This window comes from Chelon labrosus (genome assembly GCF_963514085.1).
Source record: "Chelon labrosus genome assembly, chromosome: 16".
Taxonomy (NCBI): domain Eukaryota; kingdom Metazoa; phylum Chordata; class Actinopteri; order Mugiliformes; family Mugilidae; genus Chelon; species Chelon labrosus.
Window position 1 is genome coordinate 6,127,890 of NC_140349.1, and position 14,816 is coordinate 6,142,705.

A 14,816-nucleotide genomic window follows, 5' to 3' on the forward strand; every position below is an offset into this window, starting at 1 on the left:
TTTCAACTTTCAGACATGAAGACTTTTCAGCTTTTCGTTGTCACATATGACACTGAAGTGAATATTTATTGGTTTTTAACTATTGTTCAGACAAAATAAGTCACCTGAAGACTTGCCTCTGGGCTTTGAGAACATTTAACAAGGATTTTTAACTATTTTCGTGACGTTTTATTGAAACTGTAACTGTCGGATTACGCTCTACCTGTTCCTCTTGGGTTAATTAAGTGTAACACTGACATTTCCTCACCTGCTTCCACTCACTCTTCCCTCTGGCTGATTGCTGTCCCCGCAGGCCCACCCTGATTGACATGAGTCAAGTGTACCGGCAGTCCAACCAGGAGAATCTGGAGCAGGCCTTCAGCGTGGCCGAGAGAGACCTGGGCGTCACCAGGCTCCTGGACCCCGAAGGTGAGAAGAGTCGGACTTAATTATTTAACTTTGGGGGAACATTTGTCTCCAAGTCACTGTTCTAACAAACCCAAACCCTGAGTTAGATCGATTTTTGAAGCAGAGAAAGTGTCTTTTTCTTCAATTTTTACCTCCTAAGATGCAATGAGAGCGCAAATCTATATGTAAGAGGAGAAAGACTCATTATTTAAGTTTCCAGTTATCCTCCTTACCTAATATTCTTATTTTTCCTTCTCTCTGTCTCTACAGATGTGGACGTGGCCCATCCAGATGAGAAATCCATCATCACATATGTCTCCTCTCTTTATGACGCCATGCCCAGAGTACCGGACGTTCAGGATGGAGTCAGAGCCAATGTGAGTCTCTAGAATAATCTAGATAGGTGTAAAGGTCTGTTAGGAGAAGCTTCAAACTGCTAAGTTGTCCTAATTTTACACTGTTGAGATCAAGAGTGCAGCTTCTTTTCATACAGCACGCGTAGAAATGTTGATTCCTCCTTTAGCTGCAGCTTCAGACTTTGTAAAACTGTCCGTCTGCGTCTGTGCTTCAGGAGCTGGAGCTGCGTTGGCAGGAGTATTACGAGCTGGTCACCATGCTGCTGCAGTGGATCAGACACCACATCCTCGTCTTCGAGGAGAGGAAGTTCCCCAGCAGCTACGAGGAGATCGAGGTGAGTGGCTCCCGGCCCGAGAGAGTGATGAAGAAGACAATGAGTGACTTGTTGTTCAGCGGCTGACAAAGCAACTCTCCAGAGGGCATCATTGGCATCTCTCTGGAGGACATTTACCAGTTTCTATCCAGCAGCCGTCATTGCACTGGAGTCTGGGGGTGTGGGCAAGGGTGAGGCAGGGAGTGTAGGGGGTTGTGGATGTGGAATCTAAGTATGGGAAAGGTGGGTGGGGTGTAATTTATTTTACTGTTATTGTTTGTCGTGTCTTCTAAGGAGAGCCGTCGGAACTTCCTTGTACGTCGATGTGATTCTGATTCTGATTCTCGTCGATCCCTTTTCTTTCCTGCAGGTTCTGTGGCGCCAGTTCCTGAAGTTCAAAGAAACGGAGCTGCCTGCGAAAGAGGCCGACAAGAACCGCTCCAAACACATCTTCAGATCCTTTGAGGTGAGATTTTGAAGGCAGAGGGTTTGAATTTACAAAGAAAAAAAAAAGAAACAAGTTAGAGAAAGTGATTAATTTGAGTTGAACCAATTTGCTCTGGTCCTGCAGGGCGCGGTGCAGGCTGGTCAGGTGAAAGTGCCGCCGGGTTACCACCCCTTTGACGTGGAGAAGGAGTGGGGCCGCCTGCACGTCGCCATCCTGGAGAGAGAGCGCCTCCTCAGGATTGAATTTGAGAGGTACCACCACAGCCATAGCTGGGCTACGAGCCGAACCTCTTCACATCTCATCACATGCCCTCTCTTTCTCTCTCTCTCTCTCTCTCTCTCTCTCTCTCTCTCTCTCTCTCTCTCTCTCTCTCTCTCTCTCTGTGTGTTGCCAAAGCAAATATTTAAAAAAAATAAATCCCAAGGCATTAAGGAACCAATACTGTTCACCCAGTGACGACGGTGGCGATGACTCATTTCCTAATGATCAACTCCGCTTTGGTAATACGATGAAACTGAGTTGGCTTTGTCGCGGCGGGGAAGTAAATAATTATATTAGGGGCAACCGCATGACAGGCGCGCCGTCGCCATGGCAACGGCCTCGAAATAATATGATCATTTGATAGTTATTTTTTTTTTAGGCTAGGCAGGGCGTAGCTTTTAAACATCTCGGGACTTTAGAAACATCTTCTTCTTCTCCTTTGGACACGCTGAGCTTTAAAGGAGCAGCATCATGGCTTTCATGCATCAGGGATACGAGTTAAAGTTTTTGTTCCGCCGGAGGACGGAGTGAGTGCTTGCGTTGTTTTTTTTTTTTGTTTTTTTTTAATTAGATACAAACTTTGTCTTAATTGTGCACTTGAGCAAAAAGCAACCCTGCTGGGTAGAGACTAGAAGGAAACATGCGCTGTTTGAAGTCCTCTTTTTAACCTTTGACCTTTCCCCTCCCCTCCAGGCTGGAGCGGCTGCAGAGGGTCGTCGGCAAGGTCCAGACGGAGTCGGGGGTGTGCGAGGAGCAGCTCAACCAGGTGGAGTCTCTGCTGCAGACGGTAAGACACAAACCTTTGCTTCAAATGAGAAAAAAAAATAAAATTGCACGTTCATAATTACGGTACATCTTTTCTTTTTAATAAATCCCTCTGTGTTGCAGGACGTGAGGATGCTGAGCGCGGGGAAGCCTGCTCAGCACGCAGCAGAGATGGAGGCAGACCTGGAAAAAGCAGAAGGCATGATCCGTCTGCTCTTCAACGACGTTCAGCTGCTCAAAGATGGGCGCCACCTCCAGGCTGAACAGATGTATCGCAGGTGCAGCAGAAAAACATTTGAATTATTTGATCTGGAAAACTTTAGCAAAACAAAAAAAAAACAATCCTTTTACAGTAATTTAAAAGCAGTTAATTATGTGTCTCTAGAGTGTATCGTCTCCACGAGAGGCTCGTGAACCTCCGCAGCGAGTACAACCTGCGCCTCAAGTCGGGCGTGACCACCACGCAGATCCCCATGTCTGAGATCCACACCGTCCAGGTCCTGCAGCAGGCCCCCATGAGGGTACGGCCCGAGCTGGATGAAGTCACCCTGCGCTACATCCAAGACCTGCTGGGCTGGGTGGAGGAGAACCAGCGGCGGGTGGACAACGGCGAGTGGGGCTCCGACTTGCCCGCCGTCGAGTCCCAGCTGGGCAGCCACCGAGGCCTGCACCAGTCCGTGGAGGAGTTCCGCTCCAAGATAGAGAGGGCGAAGGCGGACGAGGTTTGTTGACGGAGAGCGTGAGGAGAAAGCATTGCAGTCGGAGTGGAAAGAGATTTTATCTGAGCGGGAACGCTTGGTTGTTGGCAGTAGCGTGTTAGTCTGGTGCCAGATCTCTAAATCAGTGCTTACATCTCAGATTTGTTCAGCAATCTGTACGTACAAGTGGGATTTAAATTAGATTTTAAGCTAAAAGCAAAGCTGATTTGTTTCTGTTTACCTTTGTTGTAATGACTGACCTGTTTCTAATGTGTCTTATTGCCTCCCGTCTGCTCCAGAATCAAGTTTCACCGGCTAGTAAAGCAGCGTACCGTGACTATCTGGGGAAACTGGAGCTGCAGTACGGAAAGCTTCTGGTGAGTCACAAAAAAACAAGAGGCTCAGGCAAAACATGGCCGCCGTGACATGCGACTGTTTGTCGTTGCCGACCCCTTCTTGTCTCGAACCGATCCCTCCGAGGTGTTTCATGACCGTCTGACCTGTGCCTCCTGCAGAACTCCTCCAAGGGTCGCCTGCGCTGCCTGGACCAGCTTCACGCCTTCGTCACCGCGGCGACCAAAGAGCTGATGTGGCTGAACGAGAAGGAGGAGGAGGAGGTCAACTACGACTGGAGTGAACGAAACACCAACATGGCCGCCAAGAAGGAGAACTACTCGGTAGAGTTAACGGGGTCGTGTGATTGGTCTGAGAGCTCAGTAGTGAGGGTGATGATGATGATGATGATGGTCTGACCGGTGCGTGCCGTTGTTTCCGTGGTGCAGGGTTTGATGAGGGAGCTGGAGCTCAGAGAGAAGAAAATGAACGGCGTCCAGACCACAGGAGACAAACTGCTGAGGGACGGTCATCCTGCCAGGAAAACTATCGAGGTGAGACCGCTGCAGTCTGCTTTACATACGGTTTCTCAATGATCACTTTGAAGAAACTTTATTTAAACATCCCTGTATCCTCTGTTTGCAGGCCTTCACTGCAGCCCTGCAGACTCAGTGGAGCTGGATCCTCCAGCTGTGCTGCTGCATCGAAACCCACCTCAAAGAAAACACTGCCTACTTCCAGGTATGCTCACTAACCCAAGTTAAATTTATCAAATTATGTGTAAGACAACATATTGAAACCTAATTTGTCATCCCTCTTCCTCGTCTAGTTCTTCTCTGACGTGAAGGAGGCCGAGGAGAGGATTAAAAAGATGCAGGACACAATGAAGAGGAAGTACACGTGCGACCGCTCCATCACCGTCACGCGGCTGGAGGATCTGCTGCAGGACGCAGCTGTGAGTTTAATCACCGCCGGGTTGTTTGTTTCAACTTTTTTTGTCTTTTGATATCAAGCTGCGCCGTGGTGGGAAAATGTCCTAGAACTCCTCTTTAAATGAAATAGCTCTGAGTAGAAAACGAAGCTGACGTCTTTGTTCTCTGCAGGACGAGAAGGAGCAACTGGCCGAGTTCAAAACTCACCTGGAGGGCCTGAAGCGGAGAGCCAAGACCGTCGTCCAGCTGAAACCACGAAACCCCGCTACGCCGATAAAGGGAAAACAGCCCATCCAGGCCGTCTGCGACTTCAAGCAGATGGAGGTAGGAGGCAGGATACTGTTGAGCTGTTAAGCTGGAGCGTGTCGAGACTTTCTGTCAGAGGTGAACATCTTTCCCCGTCTTCCCGCAGATCACAGTCCACAGAGGAGACGAGTGCGCTCTGCTCAACAACTCGCAGCCGCACAAGTGGAGGGTGCTGAACAACCAAGGCAGCGAGGCGTCCGTACCGTCTATCTGCTTCCTGGTTCCGCCCACCAACAAGGACGCCGTCAACAGCGTCGCCGGGTGAGACTCAGACGAGTCAAATGGTTTAACACGTCCTCACAGATCCTCACAGATCCTCGCTAAACCTCGTCCTTCCTTCCTCTCAGACTGGACGGAAACCTGCAGCGGCTGCAGACCATGTGGCAGACGCTGTTTGTGGACATGAAGAGCCTGTTGTCATGGCAGTACCTGATGAGAGACATCCACATCATCAAGACCTGGAACGTCACCATGGTAACAACACAAAACCAGGCATCAATTTCACCACATGTTTTTTATGCATTTTTTGCACAAACTTGAACTGAATAATTAATAATAATTAATATTATATATGGTTTACTGTCTTTACTTTTAAATTAGCATGCAGTGCGTTTATTAAATTAGCATTGAGACACTTATTTAATCGTTTTCAACATCCGTCTTCCTGCCCCTCTGCAGTTTAAGACCCTGAGGGTGGAGGAGTACCGCCTGGCGCTGAGGAACCTGGAGCTCCACTACCAGGACTTCCTGAAAGACAGCCAGGACTCCCAGATGTTTGGGGTCGAGGACCGCATGCAGGTGGAGTCCAACTACAACAAAGCCAACCAGCACTACAACACCATGGTCAGCTCTGCAGAGCAAGGTGCGTGTCATACCTCTATCACCAAAGCACGACCTGAATCATACCTGGTTTGGTTTTTTATCATTACACACTTGAGTTCGTTCATGATCACGTGTGTGACTGTTGGATTCACGTTGCAGGCTACGTGCCGCCCACGGCAGGTAAGGAGATTCAGTTAAAGTGGCAGTCGGAGCTTTTGATTGGCCGATCAGGACTGTGTGTGTGTGTGTGTGCTGAGGGCTGTTGTGCTGCCATGTTTCATCTCATGCGTTTAACTCCATCAGCTTGATCATCCTCACAGATTTTAAGATTCCTCCTAACCTCGCTTCACGCGTTCTCGTCTCTGTGCATGGGTTTCCTGGCAGCTGAATTAGCCAGAATTAATCAGTGAATGGACAAATGAGTGAACTGATGAATTAACACCTGTGATGGATTTACAACATGGAGCCAACGAAGCATGAAACAATTAATATAATGTGTGCAGAGTGACGCATAATGAAAATCATTGACAGTAACTGTATGTCATCTTCAGTGGTTTAATACATGATTTTTCTAATTTAGGATTTAAATTTATGTCAGTTTACACTTGATTGTGTAAAATAATGACTAAAAATCACAGAACTACTATTATACCTTTTAGAATTAAATCATATTTCTGTGCAGCTTCTTGATATAACAAGATATGACCAGAAGACCAGAACTACCAAAATAAAAAATAAAAAAATCACTCGATAAATAAATGAATACACCTTTAAGTCCACAAAATATAATATATATATAATGCAAATTACAAAATGCAAACACACATATATAAATCTCTTTTAATTTGAATCTACATTTTATTTAACATTGTTCGATTTTCGAATGTGGCAGAAATTTAAAAAGAAAAGTAAAAACATGGAAGTAAATTAGTTTTGGGAGATGCAAAGAGCTAATTAATATGCTAATAAACAAATAAAAACTTTTAAATCAAACAATAAGTAAATAAAATGGGAATTTAATGAGGGGGCTAATTCAAAGTAAATTCAAGTAAATAAATGACAGAACTATCTCTATATGTCACACAGTTTGTTTTTACATATTATCTTTAATGCCATATTACTAAATAAATTAATACATTTTTGGTTTTGGCAGTTTTGGTCTTTCAAAATCCAACTTGAACTAAAACCCAACTCATTTGTTAGAGATTCATTTCTTCTCGAAACCAACGTCAACATGTTTTGTCCCGACCAGGAGAGCAAGACGAGTCGGTGTGTAAGACTTACCTGACCAAGATCAAGGACCTCCGCCTGAGGCTGGAGGGTTGCGAGAACCGAACGGTGACGCGCCTCCGCCAGGCCGTGGACAAAGAGCCGCTGAAAGCCTGCGCCCTGAAGACTGCAGAGCAAATGGTAGCGTTGATTTAAAAAAGCGTAAACGACCGGTGCAGACGGTTAGCCATAAGAGCTGATCTAACGTGCAGACTCTATACTTGTTTGTAACAGAAAGTCCAGTCAGAGTTGGAGGGCTTGAAGAAAGACTTGAACTCCATCACTGAGAAGGCCGAGGAAGTTCTGGCATCTCCTCAGCAGTCCAGCACCGCCCCGATGCTGCGTTCCGAACTGGACATCACTCTGAAGAAGATGGACCACGTCTACGGCCTCTCGTCCGTCTACCTGGACAAGTGAGGCTTTTCTTTTTTAAAAACGTTGCAGATTCATTTTAATTTCGGACTTCTTCTAAAAGCATAAACCTTCTTGTTTTCAGACTGAAGACCATCGACGTGGTGATCAGAAACACTAAAGATGCAGAGGACACGTTGAAGAGCTACGAGACTCGTCTGCGTGACGTCAGTAAAGTTCCAGCTGAGGAGAAGGAGGTGGAAGATCAGCGCAGTCAGCTGAAGGTATCTCATCAGTTTACTCATTAAGAATGAGCCACTAATCTCTGTCCTGCATTGTTTTTACATTAACGATGACTATTTTTTTGTCTCACAGTCAATGCGCGCTGAAGCAGAGGCCGACCAGGTTGTATTCGAGCGCCTGCAGGACGAGCTCAGGAGGGCCACGTCCATCAACGACAAGATGACGAGGATCCACAGCGAGCGCGACGCCGAGCTGGAGCACTACCGCCTCCTGGTGAACGGCCTCCTGGAGCGCTGGCAGGCCGTGTTCGCACAGATCGACCTGAGGCTTCGGGAGCTCGACCTCCTCGGGCGCCACATGAGCTCCTACCGTGGAGACTACGAGTGGCTCATCCGCTGGCTCGGAGAGGCGAGACAGAGGCAGGAGAAGATTCAAGCCGTGCCGGTCGGCGACAGCAAGGCTCTGCAGGAGCAGCTGGCACAGGAGAAGGTAAACTACCTTACTTTAATAACTCACTGCCTGTTGTAGAGAAGACGGTGTTAAAAGTGACATATTTAATCTCCATTACAGAAACTCCTGGAGGAGATTGAGAAAAACAAGGACAAGATCGACACTTGCCAGAAAAATGCGAAAGCTTACATCGATTCAGTCAAGGTGTGCACTGATGTTGTCAACTTTTACGTCAAAAGAACGCTTGCTTTCTGCCTGCGCTTATTTACTTATTTCTCCTTCTTTTGTAGGATTACGAGTTTCAGATTTTGACGTACAAAGCCCTCCAGGACCCCATCGCATCTCCTCTGAAAAAACCCAAAATGGAGTGCGCGTCTGATAATATCATTCAAGAGGTTGGTTTTGCAAACTTCATCATGCCATTATACTCACAGGCCTTGGTTAGAACAAGACAAACATTCAAATACATTTATATTTCCACAAGAAAACATGATCATCTAGAATAAATAAACTGAAAAGCAACTGATCAGCATGATTTAGGAGAGACCAGCTCTGTACAAAGCTCTGCATTCAAGTGCAACTTTTTGTTGACTGTATAAAGTTAAACTGGAACTGCTCACCAAAAGTGAAGCCAAAGCAAGTTGAACTACCCCTGGTGACTGGCTGCAGTATAGGTCATAAGCTACGCCCCCTCCATGTTAAATTAAAACAAATTAAAACACTAAAATACACGTCAAATAATTTTTTTTTTCAAGGATGGTTTCTGTCATTTTAGGTAGTTAATACTGATGCATGTTCAAGTTTTAGTTAGTTATGTTGACACTACAGAAGCTGGGGGTGTGGCCACTACCAGTTGCCATGACAACCGCTCCTTAAAGCGAACCTGTGACACAGCGAGAGTTGTAAAAAAAAAAAATAAAGATATTGAAAACAAGTAGCTACAGTGTCATCGATATCGCGACCGTATTGCGCAGACTCAGGCCCCAAAGTCGCAAGATGGCACCGCATGTATCCTTGGGAAAATGGCGTCAGTTTGGTCAATGTAAGGAAGTGGAGCAACATTGTCCATATTTATATACAGTCTATGCTCCAGACAAAGGAAACATGAGGCGTCATCACAGTGGGCTTTTGTTGCAGATAGTTCTTTGATGTCAGTTTGTGCCTTTACATGTGCAGATTGTTCCCATAAGCATTAGTAAAGTAGCTTTAACATGAATCAGCAGCAGGTGTTTAGCTTAGCTTAGCATAAAGACACAACGTTGGACAAAAGAGCCACCCTCGCTCTGTCAATATTAACAGCTTTGTGTCACTGCTTTTCTTCCAGTATGTTACTCTGAGAACCCGCTACAGCGAGCTGATGACTCTCACCAGCCAGTACATTAAATTCATCACGGACACACAGCGCCGCCTGGAGGCCGATGAGGTAACTGCACACACGGCAGCAGCAGCCGCAGTGGAAAGCTTTAGTTAAGACACCACCCTACTAACTTCACCTGTTGACTGGTGAATGTATGGGAAATCATTTGTCATCGGTTGCTACCAAAATGTTGGCACTCCAAATTTACAACTGAGGAATGTGATATTAGTAGAGAGAAGAGTGGTGAAGCAAACTGTTTCATAATAGTGTTGCAGCACATCACATCCCCACTACAGTATGCTGTATGTCTCTCATTGCCCTACTCTGTGTATTTAGTCAAATCATGTCACATAGTCTGTAAACATGACTCTGATTTGGCCCCTTAACTCAGCCACACTCTCAAACTGCTTGTCCAACTATTTTAATTTGATATTTGCTTCTTTATTTATTTCCTCTTGAAATCACTTGTGGTTTGAAGGCTTCAGTTTTGGCTTCCCGGACACATTATTTTTTCTACCTCTACCTTTTTTACGTTTCCCCTCTTCTTCTTCTTTTCTAACTTTCTGTTGTGTTTGATCCTTTTGACCTGCTCGCCAGTGCTTTGTCATGACGAATATTAGTCACGCGCTTAAGAGGTGAATTAACCCCAAAGCACCAGGTATTTGAAAACGACCACCCTCTCGATTCACGTCATCCCTTCGTCACATCAGATCTTTGTGTGTTGTGACTGGAAGGTTCACAAGTCTTTAGAAATCTCTCATAATTGAAGTGGCTTACTCTGAGATGGATGGCTTTGTCAACGTAAATATTAACTTTTAATTAAATTTGTAAGATAAGTCAGTTATTTATTTTGTCTTCTGCTTTTATTTAAACTGTTTTGTGATTTTTTTATAGTAGTTTTAGGGATAGTGTGGGATGCAAATTATGATTATTACCGTTACTGATTCATATAAGGCTCAAAAAATTGCTTTAAAGATGCCCATCAGAACTTTGCAGAGCCAAAAGTAATGGCTTTTTTTTTTTTTTTACATCCCTAATAAAGAAACTGATTTAAAAAATTAAAAATATTTGTTAGATTTTCAACATTTTGATTGAAAAATTACTGAAATTGTACTTAATTATCAAAAATAATTGCAGATTATGATTAATCTGCTGTCAGTTATCTTTACCAAATAAAATCTGAGGTTTAGGACTTTTGTGTCCTCAATTTGAGCTCAGTTAGAAATCAATATGACAGGTTTCTAAAATGCTGAACCTTCCTTTCACTGTAGGTGTCCGTCACCTGCAGACGACGCCAGACATTAAATCATTCTTACTAAACAGCAGAACTCATCTCGTGATGTCTCTCTTGTCAGAATTAGCCTCATCAAATCTTGGATTTGTGTCTCGTCAAGCACACTTCAATCCAAGGTTACTCCGTGTTGTACGTCACATGAAATCATGCCGCGTTTGCTGCATCACTGAGATATTCTGATTACCTGCAATTACCTGCAACGCAATTCAGAAAAATGATTTCATTTAAATTCTTCTTGACTCTATATTTACGTTCATCTTTGCATCTGTGCTTAACGCATGCTGCTAATTATTTGTTCACTTCCTATTTCTTCTCAGTTACTTTCTACTTCTATTGAAAGAGACATAGCTCTAACCATAAATGGTGACGAAATTATGCAACAATTTCCCCCATTTTAATTATATTATCTATATATTTGAGTAATATATTAACATTTTACGTTTATAAAACATGACCAGACCTTATTGTGCAGATTATATGCATGAAAGCAAAGTATAGTGTTGTCCTGTGTTGTGAAGTAAAGTGTCATTCTGTGTGCCATACATTCAATGGACATGACAAGCATTTCCCAATACAGTATTTTCCCTGTAGTTAAACGCACTGTTGTAGATTATAAGCTGTAGCTGTCAGTTCTTCTCATGTATTTACATTTGTATGTACCTACATGTATTTTTAGTTTCATAATCTAGCACCTCTAACATTTTCTTTAATTCCCTTTACTCCCCCTTTACTAATGCAGAAAGCTTCTGAAAAGCTAAAAGAAGAGGAGAGGAAAAGGTTGGCCGAGATACAGGCTGAATTAGATAAGCAGAGACAGTTGGCTGAAGCTCACGCAAAGTCTGTGGCCAAAGCAGAGCAAGAGGCCGAGGTGCTGAAGCTGAAGATGAAAGAAGACGCCAACAAGAGGCAGGATGTTGCAGTGGACGCTGAGAAGCAGAAGCAAAACATACAGCAGGAGCTGCATCATCTGAAGAGTCTGTCAGAGCAGGAGATCAAGTCCAAGAACCAGCAGCTGGAGGAGGCGCTACTCAGCCGTACCAAGATCGAGGAGGAAATCCACATAATTAGAGTCCAGTTGGAGACAACAATAAAACAGAAAAGCACCGCTGAGGCTGAGTTGCAGAAGCTCAGGGACAGGGCTGCCGAGGCCGAGAAGCTCAAGAAAGATGCTCAGGAGGAGGCAGAGAGGCTTCGCAAGCAGGTGACGGAGGAGACTCAGAAAAAGAAAAATGCTGAAGACGAGCTGAAGCGTAAATCTGAAGCAGAAAAAGAGGCAGCCAAGCAAAAGCAGAAAGCTCTGGACGACGTGCAGAAATTTAAAATGCAAGCCGAGGAAGCAGAGAGGCGCATGAAACAAGCCGAGGAGGAGAAACTGAGGCAGATTCAAGTAGTAGAGGAGGTGGCACAGAAGTCAGCCATCACACAGCTGCAAACCAAATCCATGGTGTTCAATGAAAAGGCAACTAAACTGGAGGAGTCTCTTAAGAAAGAGCAGGGCACCGTCCTTCAGCTGCAGGAGGAGGCCGAAAAACTCAGGAAACAACAGGAGGAAGCCAACAAAGCCAGGGAGCAAGCAGAGAAGGAGCTCGAAACGTGGAGACAGAAAGCCAACGAGGCTCTGCGTTTGAGGCTGCAAGCTGAGGAGGAAGCACAAAAGAAGAGTCAGGCTCAAGAGGAAGCAGAGAGGCAGAAGGTTGAAGCAGAGCGAGATGCCAAGAAAAGATCTAAAGCCGAGGAGGCTGCGCTAAAGCAGAAGGAGAACGCAGAGAAAGAGCTGGAGAAACAGATGAAGTTTGCTGAACAAATAGCTCAACAAAAACTGTCTGCGGAGCAAGAATGCATACGCTTAAAGGCCGACTTTGAACATGCTGAACAGCAGAGGGGTCTGTTGGACAGCGAGCTTCAGCGTCTGAAGAATGAGGTGAACGCTGCCGAAAAGCAGAGAAAGCTACTGGAAGATGAGCTGGCTAAGGTCAGAAGTGAGATGGATGCTCTTTTGCAGATGAAGCTTCAAGCTGAAAAGGAGACGCTAACAAAAACAGAAAAGAGCAAACAGCTTCTTGAGTCTGAAGTGCAGAAAATGAAACAGCTTGCCGAGGAAGCCACCAGACTGAGGTCTGTCGCTGAAGAGGCAAAGAAGCAGAGGCAGATAGCAGAGGACGAGGCAGCCCAGCAGAGAGCTGAGGCTGAAAAAATCCTCATGGAAAAACTGGCCGCCATCAATGAGGCTACTCGCCTGAAGACTGAAGCAGAGATTGCCCTGAAAGCCAAAGAGGCAGAGAATGAAAGACTCAAGAGAAAAGCTGAGGATGAGGCTTATCAGAGGAAGCTGCTGGAGGACCAAGCCGCTCAGCATAAACAACAGATTGAGGAGAAAATCACACACCTCAAGAGCTCGTCTGATTCTGAGCTAGGGAGACAAAAAACTCTTGTGGAGGAAACTCTAAAGCAAAAGAAGTTTGTTGAAGAAGAGATTCACGTCATCAGGATCAACTTCGAGAAAGCATCGAAAGAGAAGTCGGATCTGGAGCTGGAGTTAAAGAAACTGAAAGGTATTGCAGATGAGACTCAGAAGAGCAAACTCAAAGCTGAAGAAGAGGCGGAGAAGCTGAAAAAGCTTGCTGCAGAGGAAGAGAAGAAGAGAAAGGAAGCTGAGGACAAGGTGAAGAGGATTACTGCTGCAGAAGAAGAGGCGGCTCGCCAATGCAAAGCCGCTCAGAAGGAAGTGGAGCGCCTCAAAAATAAAGCTGCTGAAGCAAAGAAACAGAAAGACCAGGCTGAGAAAGAGGCAGAGAATCAGGTCATTCTGGCCAAAGAGGCGGCACAGAAATGCAGTGCTGCAGAGCAGAAAGCCCAAGATGTTCTGAGTAAGAATAAAGAAGATATTCTTGCTCAGGAAAAGCTGAAAGATGAGTACGAAAATGCTAAGAAACTTGCAGAAGCTGCGGAGAAAGCTAAAGTGAAAGCGGAGAAAGAGGCTGCCTTGCTCAAACAAAAGGCAGAGGAGGCTGAAAAACAGAAAAAAGCTGCAGAGGAGGAAGCCGCCAAACAGGCTAAAGCTCAAAAGGATGCAGAGAAACTGAAGAAAGAGGCAGAGCAAGAGGCTGCCAAGCGAGCTGCAGCTGAGGCGGCAGCTCTAAAGCAAAAGCAGGAGGCAGATGCAGAGATGGCCAAGCACAAAAAAGAGGCGGAGCAAGCCCTAAACCTAAAGGCTCAGGTGGAGAAGGAACTTAAAGTGGTTAAACTGCAGCTGGATGAAACTGACAAGCAGAAAGTACTGTTGGATGAGGAGCTCCAGCGAGTTAAACGTGAAGTAAATGATGCAGTCAAACAAAAGGCACAGGTGGAGGATGAACTGTCCAAAGTTAAGACCCAGATGGATGAGTTGCTCAAGCTTAAGATCAAAATTGAGAAAGAAAACCAGCGCCTCATGCAGAAAGACAAGGATAGCACACAAAAATTACTTGCAGAAGAAGCAGAGAAAATGAAGAGCCTGGCAGAGGAAGCTGCTAGACTTAGCGTAGAGGCTGAAGAAACAGCCCGACAGAGGAAGATTGCTGAGGCTGACCTGGCTGAACAGAGGGCGCTTGCAGAGAAAATGCTAAAGGAGAAAATGCAGGCCATCCAGGAGGCTACAAAACTGAAAGCCGAAGCAGAGGAGCTCCAAAAACAGAAGGACCAGGCACAGGAGAAGGCTAAAAAGCTGCTGGAGGATAAACAACAGATCCAGCAGCGCCTCGACAAGGAGACTGAGGACTTCCAAAAATCACTAGAGGCTGAGCGAAATAGGCAGATCCAAGCTTCAGCTGAAGCAAAGCAACTGAAACTCAAAGTGAAAGAGCTCAGTGACGCTCAGGCTAAAGCCGAAGAGGAGGTGGAGATATTTAAGCAACAAGCGTGTGAAGCAAAGCATCGTCTCCTAGAGACAGAAAAACAGACGACAGAAACTGTTGTGCAAAAGTTGGAGATGCAGAGGCTGCAGAGCACAAAAGAAGCTGATGACTTGAAGAAAGCCATAGCCGACCTGGAAAAGGAGAGAGAGAAACTGAAGAAACAGGCTGAGGAGCTTCAGAAAAAATCTAAAGAGGTACTGTGGTCTGAGTTAACACTGTCAGTTTGTAGAACCCAGCATTTAACATGTCAAACCACGTTAAACACACTAACACGCTTCATGTAAATTGCAGTAGAGTAATGCCAGCAATTTATATGAATGTCTTTCAAAGCAGAATA

At 45.3% G+C, this 14,816-nt stretch overlaps 1 protein-coding gene across 5 annotated transcripts in view; it reads left to right on the forward strand.

Annotated features, from left to right (window-relative positions):
• Nucleotides 1-14,816, forward strand: part of pleca (plectin a) — a 47,557-nt gene that overhangs the window by 24,412 nt on the left and 8,329 nt on the right. For 4 of the 5 annotated variants that reach the window (XM_084562813.1, XM_084562811.1, XM_084562810.1 and 1 more), the window contains 26 exons: nucleotides 293-408; nucleotides 658-764; nucleotides 959-1,078; nucleotides 1,428-1,523; nucleotides 1,629-1,756; nucleotides 2,460-2,553; nucleotides 2,655-2,809; nucleotides 2,917-3,253; nucleotides 3,529-3,606; nucleotides 3,745-3,906; nucleotides 4,012-4,116; nucleotides 4,208-4,303; nucleotides 4,392-4,517; nucleotides 4,666-4,818; nucleotides 4,907-5,061; nucleotides 5,148-5,274; nucleotides 5,479-5,662; nucleotides 5,782-5,802; nucleotides 6,875-7,032; nucleotides 7,126-7,304; nucleotides 7,388-7,526; nucleotides 7,618-7,974; nucleotides 8,056-8,139; nucleotides 8,226-8,330; nucleotides 9,260-9,358; nucleotides 11,326-14,673. In XM_084562813.1, coding sequence (XP_084418939.1) covers nucleotides 293-408; nucleotides 658-764; nucleotides 959-1,078; nucleotides 1,428-1,523; nucleotides 1,629-1,756; nucleotides 2,460-2,553; nucleotides 2,655-2,809; nucleotides 2,917-3,253; nucleotides 3,529-3,606; nucleotides 3,745-3,906; nucleotides 4,012-4,116; nucleotides 4,208-4,303; nucleotides 4,392-4,517; nucleotides 4,666-4,818; nucleotides 4,907-5,061; nucleotides 5,148-5,274; nucleotides 5,479-5,662; nucleotides 5,782-5,802; nucleotides 6,875-7,032; nucleotides 7,126-7,304; nucleotides 7,388-7,526; nucleotides 7,618-7,974; nucleotides 8,056-8,139; nucleotides 8,226-8,330; nucleotides 9,260-9,358; nucleotides 11,326-14,673 — 6,829 coding nt within the window. The remainder of the gene's footprint in view (nucleotides 1-292; nucleotides 409-657; nucleotides 765-958; nucleotides 1,079-1,427; nucleotides 1,524-1,628; nucleotides 1,757-2,459; nucleotides 2,554-2,654; nucleotides 2,810-2,916; nucleotides 3,254-3,528; nucleotides 3,607-3,744; nucleotides 3,907-4,011; nucleotides 4,117-4,207; nucleotides 4,304-4,391; nucleotides 4,518-4,665; nucleotides 4,819-4,906; nucleotides 5,062-5,147; nucleotides 5,275-5,478; nucleotides 5,663-5,781; nucleotides 5,803-6,874; nucleotides 7,033-7,125; nucleotides 7,305-7,387; nucleotides 7,527-7,617; nucleotides 7,975-8,055; nucleotides 8,140-8,225; nucleotides 8,331-9,259; nucleotides 9,359-11,325; nucleotides 14,674-14,816) is intronic. The other variant, XM_084562812.1, reaches the window with a different exon arrangement.